Source organism: Tetrao urogallus (genome assembly GCF_951394365.1).
Source record: "Tetrao urogallus genome assembly, chromosome: 7".
NCBI classification, from domain to species: Eukaryota; Metazoa; Chordata; class Aves; order Galliformes; family Phasianidae; genus Tetrao; species Tetrao urogallus.
In genome coordinates this window covers 22,584,792-22,596,456 of record NC_136820.1, presented here as the reverse complement: position 1 = coordinate 22,596,456, position 11,665 = coordinate 22,584,792, and the positions used below count along the sequence as shown (strand labels likewise).

Sequence of the window (11,665 nt, the reverse complement as noted above, 5' to 3'; positions counted from 1 at the left end):
GCATTTGGACGGAGTCATCTCTTAGGTCTGCATCAGAAGGCCAGGAGCATCTGTAAATCTCTTGTGCACTGACATTGGATCAGGACATATGGCAATTGACAGGCCCTCAGTGGAGGTACGATCTGAAGGGTTCATCTGCCTCTGCTTTTTTCTGTTGCTGAGCTGCTGTGAGAATATTTTTAAGGCAAGTAGCTTTGCTCCACTCTGGTGGCCTCTCTGGCTTTTTAAGTGAGGAGAGTGGTAATTTCATAGTGATCTTTCAAGAAGGTTTGTTCTCTGTATTAAGAGCTTTTTTGTGAATGCAAAGAGAACAGGAAAATATAATCTTCTTTAGTGATAATTTAAGGCATCAGTTAATCCTGCTGCAGAAGGTATGATTTGCTGATTAGAAGGAAAAAAATTCTTCTGCGTGGAAATGCGTATCATCAGCTAATGAAAACTCCTTCCCTGTTCCTCAAATGCTTATCTGCATCTGATAAATTCCAAATCACTTCCTAGTTAATACAGAATCCCCATGTACAGAGCATAGCAAAAATAAAAATTTTCCATTAAAAACAAGTGAATGTCTAAGAATGCCATTTTTGAGCACTGTTAATTTTAATACCTAAGGGATAGGTATTTTAAGGGACTGTCCATTGGAAAATGGACATCCAAAAGACACAAAAGACAGTGGGGAAAGAGCAGTACTTTTTCTCAGGATTTTTTTAAGATTCGCCTAAGTTGGTCTATCTGCAATAGGTCTTCTATGTAAACTGAATTTCAACAGGATTCCTTTTGTTCCTTCTTCAAATATGTACAGATTTTGGCATGGGTCTGTTTAGGCTTTACTCTTTATCCTCAGATTTTACTAAGGGTAAGTATATAACGACATAGACATGAATTCTGTTTCTACTGTTTATATCAGTCAATTTAATTGTTCTGTCTACCTATAAAGGTGTCTGTATCCTGTTATACATAAGGCTTTATACAAAAATGCTTTGAACTCGTGCACTGGCTTCATTTTCAACATACTCCTCTGTGTTCATCTTTCTATATTTAAAGCAAATTTTTGTCTTTCCATCTACTGTCCTGATCTCACTGTCTGGTATTTAAATATTGCCCAACTAAATGAATTAATGTTCTGCTGTGCTAATACATAATGAGCTCATGAACAGCTTGACAAAAGAAGGAACAAAGTGTTTCAACAATTACTTGAAAGATTCTGTTACTGTGTATTGACTAGTTCTCAGTGTTTGTTAGAATTTCATTACTTTATGTGCCATATCAATAAGACGTTGTTCTCTTGTGAATACTGAACTTATTGCAATATTATATAAATAAACAAAAGCCACAAGAAAACATCATATAAATGGTCACAACAGTAATGGAAATGTCTTGGGTGCTTATGGAGAACTGGGATAGCTAACTAGAGATCTGATTGCAGAAAATTAGCTATCTACAACAAAACAATATTTCCAAACAATCTTGTCAAAATAAGGAAACAGTAATGAGAAGCCTGTAGTGTAACTGTCATGTTAAAAGGAGAAGGGTAATTTTTTTTTTTCTTTCTGTATATTCCCCTAAGAAATCCTGCCAGAGATAATCATCTTAGTTGTACTGATCTCTTGGGAGTGCTGATAAGCTTACAAATAATGAGCTGTGGGCAGCTTTAATCCTGGTGTGGATTTTTTTTCAAACTCTCAAATACTGAGAAAACAAAATACAGGTACCATGATGCTTTCTTTCCCGTATTCATCTGTACATACCTTGCATAAATGTACTTTGTCTTTCCATAAACCTAAAAGAAATTTATTTATAGAATTATTCTCTAAGTCATATTTTGTGTGAAAAGGAAATTCAAAGAAGCAATCGAGGTATCGGTGCTTTATCCAAGAGCATAAAGCTGGTTTGATTCTGAAGACTAATGCAATCCATTATGCCTTTTTTATTGATGTTGTGTTTGATCTATAGGCAATTTATCCTCCAGGAATGCTTGCCTAAATATGAACATATACATTTATTCTGTCTTTAGTTTCTTTGCCTTTTTCTTCTTGAAGTGAGGACATCTAATTCAAACTAAGGCATGATATAAAATCCTGCAGATACGTTCAGTGGTGACCAGCAGAACCACTCTTTACATATGTCCTGTGTTTTAACTGTAGTTTAAGTTTGCTGTAGTCTGATAGAAGTTTGGCCAAGGCTGTGCAAAACTTTGCAATTGGCTGCTTAGATTAATGAAATGATAGCATGTTAGTAACTTTTTATAAAGCAGTGCCAGTGAAATCACATAGGTAGATAATTGTGCAGATACTCACACATACTCTTGTGTGAGTGAAAGTTCAGAAATTATATTCATTTCATATGAGTACAGACTGAAACACTGACACTTAACTTGCTTAAGTATATCTAACTGTCCTATTATAATACTGATGATTAGAATACAGAAATATTCCGTCCTTTCCATTCCTTCCTACCTGAAAATGTAGCGTTCAGACTTGTAGTCTTCAGCACACATATAGCATTTGCATGAGACTATTTGAAAACACAAGTTTGGCTGGTACAATCACGCGCAGATTTTAGCTTTTTATTTTGGTATATGTGTTAATTGTAACTATTTTGATGTCAAATATATAGCTGAATAGGAGAGACCAGCTATTTGGAGGAGGTTGAAATAAAGAGTAAATTTGTTGAAGGTGTTACTCTTGAGTCCGTTGTAAGAGAAATTTGATGAGATAAATCCTCCCTTTAATCTAATGTGGCTATAGTGGCAAAAAATTCCTTCATCGCTGTTCCTAGTGTTGCCATCTGTGAAAGTTTTTATGCAATTTCAGACTGTGTTAGAAATTGACTTGAAGTGTTAAACTTGTTAGCCTGGCAGGTTCTCAAGTTTAATTTATACAATGCAGAAATATGGGATGTTCATGGCTGTTCTTTTTCTACTGATAGGAGTTGCATGTGTGTGAGCCTGAATGTATCATTTTTGTCCATATGGAATGTAGGGTCAACAATGAATAATCTTTTAAAATACATACTTCTATTCTACTTTCAGTTTAAAGAGTCTCAATCTAGAGCAATGTAAGATTATACAAATTTATATCATGAGTAGATTGTTTATCTTTGCTTCCTTTTAAATCTGAATTCTAGGCAGCAGCTTTGATAACAACACCTTTCTGATCCTGCCTTTTCCTGCTCTGTAGGTCACGTCTGTGTGTGTGTATGTGTATGCTTGTGTGCATATTTATATAAGTTTATATACCACTATTCTCAAACATATTATTTCTGGCACTACTGTGAAAGTGTTATTGAATAGAAAAAAGTGCTCAAGAGCCTCTAATAGATTTCAGTCCAGTCTGTCTGCTGCCCTGTTTTGCACTGAGTCAAACACTTTTTTTTTTTTTTTTTTTTTTTTTTTTTTTTTTTTTTAAAGCTGATAATTGAAAACCTATCTTGTTCTTACAGAATGGTTTTGCTGTTGTAAGGCCCCCAGGCCATCATGCTGAAGAATCAACAGCCATGTAAGTACCAGGGAATATTGCCCATCTTGGAGCACTAAGGTTACTGGCAATCACCTGTGTTGTGCATGTCTCTGTAGATCTGTAATTGTTAGCAGATGACTGAAAACGCTTTCTAGGTACTCCCAGAAGCAGATTTATGGCCTCAGAGATCATATAGCATTTTTTAAAAATGCTCTGAGCATTATTTATAGCAGTTTTCCTGACTGATTTGCTTTCTTATTTCTGTTCTTCTCTATTCCACAGGGGGTTCTGCTTTTTTAATTCGATTGCAATTACTGCCAAATACTTGAGAGACAAGCTAAATATAGGCAAGATATTGATTGTAGATCTGGTATGTATTCTTGACAAGCATCACATTTTCTGCACGTGTAGATAAAAGATAATGAATTTGTATTTGTCAGACTTTCCTGCTTTTAATACCTACATGTAATAAAGGTGTGCATTTCCTCTGATTTTTGGGAACTCATTAAAGCCAGGATGGCAGTACTGAAACCATAAACATCTATGTTTCAATTTAATGGTGTTAACTGCAATTTAATGAGAAGAAGGCACAGATCAGGGCAACTTTTATGGTCCTTAAATGAATTGATACTTCCACTGTTAAAATAACCCTACAGAACCCAAGTTTACTTCTCCCTACAGAATACAAACTTTAAATAGTCTGATGTGCTTTGAGGAATGCTGTTACTTTGGTAACAAAATTGGCCATTTCTCCCAGCTAGCAGTGATTCAACTTGTTGTGTATGTTCAATATCATTAAACAAATCAACAGGTCATTCCTTCTAAGAAGTTTGCAATTCATGTTTGCCAGCTTTTGATGGTTCCCTTAAGGAAGGCTATGGGATTAAAAATCCACTTCATAGGATTAGTCTTGTATTCTAATAGGAGGCATTCTTCCACAATGCTTAATAGTTTTAACAAATGGATTATTTAAATGCAGATGACATTTGGCATGTTGTCTATATTATTTTCATGAATAATGAATTGGAGTTCTGCCTTGCACTGAAAAGATCAGCCCAATGCACAGCCCAAGGAAAGTTGAATGCTGATTTATGAGCACCATTTTTGTTTTCTTATAGTTCATGAGGAGGTGTAATAGGGTGTCTGACAAAGCATAGACAGGAAATGAACCTTGGCATCAAAACCTAACCTGTTACATCTGCACTTAATTAATTTTTGCAGGTGATAAAAGATTTAAAGACAAAATATGTTAAAGGGTTTTTGAAGTGCAGCACTTAATAGCCTAAATCTTGTTCATATCTGCACTCATAATTAAATCTTATTGTGAAGTCGTGGCCTAGCCATCTAGAACTTTAGTTCAGTTAAACATCCATACTGGTTGCTGAAGAGAGCCAGAGAAGGGCAGTGTGAGAGAAAGAGTAGCAAGAGGAAAAAACGAATTGTAAAGTAAATATATGGGTAATTTTGATATTCTTAGGATGCTTTCTAAAATATGTATCATCATTCTACTATCACTCAGGAATATATCTAAAACCTACAAGAAACCAATATTTGTTTAAAAAAAATATTTCACTGTATACTGTATCCATTTGCTGACTTGAATCTTACAGTTTGCTGAGTTTTACTGCTAAAAATGCTGTCTAAAATGAACTGTGTTTATTACTGATATTAAAAAAAGAATACTCAAAGTTTGAATTTTGTTAATGTTTCTCTGCTTTTCTTGGGTTTGTTTTGTTTTGTTTTTTACTGTAAGTGTTATGTTCACGTAGTCAAGAAAAGAAATCAGTTCAATTTGACCTATGCAACCAATAAGAACTTAGGAATTCCACTTCAATTTTGGAAAGGAAGGTTAAATGTGCAAATCATTACCTGTGCAAATGATTACCTGTGAGGTTTCTTGTGCTTACGCAGAAAGGTGGATAGGGAATGTTCAGCCTCTCTCTGCCCCTATTCCATTGGCCAGAGTATCTCAGCTGGTGAAAGCAGAGAAATATATGGCTGATACAGATTACTTCATTCATGGAGCAGATGCAGCCCCAATCCTAGCCTGCTCCATGGTCACTGCAATGATGCACAAAAATTCAGAAGGAAAACTTCTTATATACATAAGAACTATGGATAATTCTCAATCCAAACTGAATGATTGAATAACATCTATGGCAATGTCTATGTCCACCAACAAAATTTGGGCATCTGAAAGAAATAACTGAGTTGCAAATATTAGATTTGAAATTGACCTTTGAGATTATATTTTGATAGTGATGTAGCACAGCAGGACCCCATGCTGGTTGGCAGCTATGCATGTTATTACAATTTAAGTGTTAAGAAGTAATGTTTAGTCTGATATATTAAACAGAATTCTAGTTAAAAATGGACTATAGTCTTCATGGTCACTATATGTTCATACAGAAATTCTTAAATTTAAATTTTTTAATCTTTATTTCTTTTCTACACAAAAATAAAAGGTCTCTCTGTCATGTTTTCTTTCCTTATTTCATCTTTTGACTAAATCTTAATTTTTGAACCGACCTATGTATCCTGAACTCCTTTGATCTACTAAGGGCAGAATTTGAACATGTTTCCTACGTGGTAACATCCATGGTCTTAAACAATGCATTTCATTGTCTAAACTGAGAAGTTGCTGCTCTTGAGGACTTAAAGTTTAAAGTTTATTAAAATTAAGTGAAATTAAAGTTTAGACTAAAAAGCTAGCCCTGAGATTTTAATACTAATATTAAAGCTTTGTCTGCCCATTTAATTTGTTTTCTTGTTTGAAATGTATTATAGCAAGAATATATCCTAAGTATGCTTGGAAAAGGATTAATTAAAATCGCGAAATGAAGTACTCCCACATTTTTAAGCATGATGTCTGCAGAAATATCTATATTGCCACCACTGTTCCTCAGATTCTTATTGGATTCCCGGTCCTAATATCATCCATACCCATTTATATGCTAGCAAGATCTGGGTCTGTTTTGGAATAGACCAATTAATTCTGTCCCAGATGAAAACTGGATGTGTTTCTGGCTACAACCCACATTTGACTTCATTTGCCTGCTAATACTATTCTGATTGCCTTCTATCCTACAACACCATCGCACCAATGTGTGCTGCCTTGTACCCCAAACACGCAGTTTTGCTGTGACTTTATCCTCATGGTTTTTTTGTTTTTTGTTTTTTGTTTTTTTTTCCCAACTACTTTCAAAAGAGAGAAAAGCTAGTCATCACAATGTTAATCCCAGTAAGTTCTACAGCTGACCAAGTCAAGATTAATGCAGTATGGATGAGACTCAGTCTATGCAGAGAGCCTTGAGCAATGTGTGAGAACTGTCAGCTACATCAGCTGACAAAGAGAACAAGCAATTAACAATTTTTGCTGTGTTCTTGACTGTTTAGACTTGACTCTTTCTGAAGTCCAGGCATCCTAGAGAAAATGTGACTGTTGTTTCTCTGATACTTAATTTGTTTCAAACCTTTCTGTCTTCGTCAGAAATTTTAAATGGATTAACTAAAGGTAGAGAATGAACAATATATATATAATTTTTCAGCTTCTTAAAAATCCCAAGAGTTTACAAAAAATTTTAGTGTAAAATTTTGCATTTCTGAATGTATGTTATGATAGTATAACTGTGGAAAAAAAAAATAAAAATATGAAAATTCCATATTATGATTCTTTAGTATACCGATACGCAGCCAGAATTTTTTTCTGGTATTTTATTTAATGACAGAATTTCTTTTGTCTGGCATTCTATGTTTGAAGTATGAACACTGGCCAAGGTCACTCCTTGATTGTGGAAGGCACCATCCTATCGGCCAGATAATTTAATAGCTAATGAGATCATATTCCTATGTCTTCAACTGTTGCCGTCATGATTTTGTAAAAGTGAAGTATGAAGTCCTTTCTGCATCTGGCATCTCTTTTGATGTGGATCTAACTGCTGAGGGACTGCTAACTGAACTGAATGTTTTAAGAAAGCCAATTTACTCAGCTGGTTGCAGAGCCCTTGACCTCAATAGTGGAACTTGGCAAATCAATGAATACACTTATGTTTAGTGTTCTGTCAAGAATTGTGAAAAAGCTCTGTAAACCATGGATCCTTCTGCAAAATGCTAGTTTGTAGTTTAAACATTAGTCTTTCTTCAGAGGCCAATGAGGCTAGTTAATTAAGCCTGAGGGGTTATGAACTGTTGGCAGTTAATAAGTCATAAAATTCCTCCATAAAACAGGATGCTAGATTCCATCACTGAGGCAAGGAGTACAAAGAGCTGGTGTATAAATATCTAATTGTACAAAAGGACTGGGATTTCTCAATGACTGCTCATCTGGAGTCTCCAGGGCATGCTCGCTATGGTTTCCTGATTTTTAGAAGCCAGTTTAAAAAATGAGTGCATTAAAGAGTAATTTGCCTGAAAGTTCAGGAAGTATGGGGTGGTGAAGGGAGGGGGAAAAGGAAAGACAAAAGAAGGGTGAAGGAGAGAAACAGAGAGAGAGGGGTAAAAGAAAGCAGAACTGAGCTCTCTACACTGAGTTGGACGTTATTACATTTGTCATCTGTTTTCTTTCTCCTTTAGGATGTTCACCATGGCAACGGTACACAGCAGGCTTTTTATGCTGACCCCAGCATCCTGTATGTTTCCCTCCATCGCTATGATGAAGGCAACTTCTTCCCTGGCAGTGGAGCCCCAAATGAGGTTAGGTTTATTTCTTTGGAGCCCCATTTTTATTTGTATCTTTCAGGTAATTGCGTTGCATGATTACCCCTAATTTTCTTGTCCTTCTCTGGTTCTTAAAATTACACCAGATTACCAAATTGTCCACTGGGAGCAGGGGCTAGTGAAGAACAAGTGCATAACCCAGAGCAGTCCTTGTCAAATAAGGCTGGCTGATCTGATGTTTTGTTTGATGTTTGTTTCTAAAGCACACCAGATTTTTTTTTTCCGGCCTCCTTTCCCTCTCTTTCCCTCCTTTCTTTTCCTCCTTTTTACTTCTTTACTTCCTATTTTTTCAGGTTGGAAGTGGCCCAGGTGAAGGTTTTAATATAAATATTGCTTGGACAGGTGGTTTGGATCCTCCCATGGGAGATGTTGAATATCTCACAGCATTCAGGTCAGTATCTTTTTCTTCTTTTTCTTTTACAGTTTGAAACCTGGTGGTACAACATAAACACATGAATGACTATAATTAAAAAAAAAAAAAAAAAAAAAAAAAGGAGAATGATGAAACCTATGGTGAAATTGTTTTAATACCTATAACCTAGTGTGTGAAATCTTAGTAAATTTAATAAATGGGTAGTTCAGTTGTAGTGGTCACTCACATAGAATAATAAAAATAAAGATCTAATGATTTGATCACTCATCTATTTTATTATCATATTATGCCATTAAAATGACTTTGAGCTTCCTAACTTCTCTATCTACAAAATTTAAACGTAGGCAATGATACCAGACACAAGAAAAATACTGTTCATATTGATTATGGTCATGTGGAAGTATAGCATGTACAAAGCATTACTAAGTATGGTCCAAGCCCAGTGATCCTCATTAGATTAAAATTTTCATCATGATGCTCATGTGATGCTCACAAACTTGCCCAACTTGCATTTTCTGTGAATTTCAGTGGAAAGCTCATTACTTAAAAGTGAAAATCTCAATAAGAGTTGTAGGAGATGTTGCACACTATGTTTCTCTTTGCTTTCAATAGCTCATTATAAATGAAATTTCATTCTCTCATAGGTGATTCATCATTAATCTTTAGTCTTTTTCATGGGACTGGAGGAGATAGAACAACTTTCAAACATGCTCTGTTAGACTTCCAGTAGTCCTGTGTTACACACATCATTTCCCTTCATTGTTCATCAGTTCAGTGGAAGGGTTTAGTGAGCACTCACTTCTCATAATTGGATAAATGATACATGTCTGACAAGAGATTTCAATTAGTGAAACCTGACAGGCTGGAAAGCCAGTGAGACAACTTCCATATCAGATCACATCCAAGAATTTTATTTTGAAGAAATGAATTTGCCTTATGTAGATTGAGTTTTGTTCTTTACGAAATCACAAAAATCATGAAATCACACACTTTTGCTTTATTTTCTGAAGTACTCCTGTGTTGTCTGCAAAATAATATGCCAAGGATCTGATAAACAACATACCTGAATTGAAAAGTCCCAGACACAGAAATGGCTCAGCACATTCACAGTGACACACAATCATTGTGGGGAAAAAAATACTTATGAGTTTTATTTACAGCATTTGCCTGCACTTAAAAAAAAAAAAAAAAAAAAAAAAAAAAAAAAAAAAAAAAAAAAAAGTAGTGGCAAATTTAAAATCCTATATACCTCAAAATTGCCTCAAGCTCTTTCCAAGATCTTTGTTGTCTTTCAATGTATTATTCTTTGTTGAGATTTTATGGAATTGAGAGGACTACATGGTTCAAACAACTGATATTAATATCTGATATTAATGTCTGATATGATCACCCCAGATTTCTTGGTCTGGATGCAACATAAGCCAATAATGATATAGGTAATGTGACCATGTTAGCGCTGTGGAGAATGATGGTCTAAGAAGACTCATACAAATGACTACAACTGTAACTGGAATTCCTTCTGTCCTGACAATAAATACTTGGTTTTTAAAAATCTTTTCAAACATATTCATTGCAGTTCTAGTAAAAGGCACACTCATGAGCAGTTTGAAGCAGCTCATACTACTGTTAAGCATTTTAGTCTGCTTCAGAGTTAAAAGGAATTTCAATCTGCAAATGTTTTGCCTTGCAAAATAGCACTATTCAGAAAAATAAAATACATGTAGACTTCTACACAATGACTAATCATTTGCAGGCATACCACTAAAACAAGTGCTTAATTATACTTTTTAAAAGCAAATAAATTCAATGTAAGAATAAAGTTATCCTTTAAAGAATTGCTGATGGTTGAAAATTTAATATATTTTAAATTTTAATAATAATAATAATTATTATAAATAATTTCAAACTTAAATAATTTTAGATGCACAATTAGTATTCCAATTAATGTGGGCAAGAGCTTATTGTTAAATAGTCAACTGCTTTTTTTGATTTTTTTTTTTCTAGAAATATATGCTATTGACTAATTACAATACATGCTGCCATGCTTCCATTTTTCCAAAAGTACTTGAACAAAAGGAAGTGTTTCCTTAGGTCCTAAGCTCCTTTCAGCAAAGATGGTCTTTGTAACATCTGTAACGCTTTTGATATGGATTTTTTATGACTATTATGGCATCAGTGAAGAAAAGAAATTTGTAGCATGAATACAAATAACTATAAATTATGCAAGATAAACCAGATACCTATTTTCTCTGGGTTTGCTTGTAGTGATAGGTGAATTTACAATTACTAATAATGAGTCAATCTTTCAAACAGAATCTATTCCTTCTATTATCCAAAATACCATAGATGGTGTAACATGCATTATGAATTTGGCCAGGACAGAATTACAAGACTATAGTCAGGAATGAGAACTCCACAGTGCAATCTTTTGCCATAGACAGGACGGAAGGTAGAATCTGGGAGAAAACCAATATGAGGTCTAGTAAACAAGCCAGCAAGTCAACTGTTCAGGAGCTGCAACAGGTCAATTTATATGGAAGTATATAGTGAAATTTGTAGTTAGGAAAATGAGCATGTTATTTTTAAAATAAATTTATTTTAGAGACAGAATTATGTAGATGTTCTTAACAAAGAGATGGGGAAAGCATTGGATATCCTCATTTTTGAGAAGAGGAAAATGAAGAGACAAAATTGAGTGGCTATCTCTTCATATTAACTCCCCAGCAGGCAGAAAACTTATACAAGATTAAGTCCCTAGCAGAGGCAGGACAGTGTGCTGTCTGAAGTCCTTTCCAACATATTGAAGATGTCAGGAAGTTTGCAGGCAGACGGAGCTGAACTGGAGAGCGAGCAGTTGAGGCTTCCTGGTTTCCAGCAACTTGAAAGCTTAGTTATTTGAATCCTTAGGAACTGAGCTTCCAAGAAGGTCCACATAGCTTTTGCTTTCTAACCAGCAGAATCCTTGTATCTTCCTAGAATTGCACTAAGCACTTATTTGAAGTTTCTGCAGCCATGATACTAGATAACTCATTACTTCTTTATTGAGTATCAGATTTTATAGCAGAAATACTTCTGAATGATAATGTCCACATACATAGAGACCAAGTCCCTTTGTATGACT

General features: G+C 34.8%; 1 protein-coding gene across 4 annotated transcripts in view; it reads left to right on the top strand.

Annotated features, from left to right (window-relative positions):
- HDAC9 (histone deacetylase 9) overlaps positions 1-11,665 on the top strand; it is a gene marked incomplete at both ends in the record, with an annotated part of 403,985 nt that overhangs the window by 303,670 nt on the left and 88,650 nt on the right. For all 4 annotated transcript variants that reach the window (XM_079538447.1, XM_079538448.1, XM_079538446.1 and 1 more), the window contains 4 exons: positions 3,439-3,494; positions 3,738-3,825; positions 8,028-8,147; positions 8,465-8,562. In XM_079538447.1, coding sequence (XP_079394573.1) covers positions 3,439-3,494; positions 3,738-3,825; positions 8,028-8,147; positions 8,465-8,562 — 362 coding nt within the window. The remainder of the gene's footprint in view (positions 1-3,438; positions 3,495-3,737; positions 3,826-8,027; positions 8,148-8,464; positions 8,563-11,665) is intronic.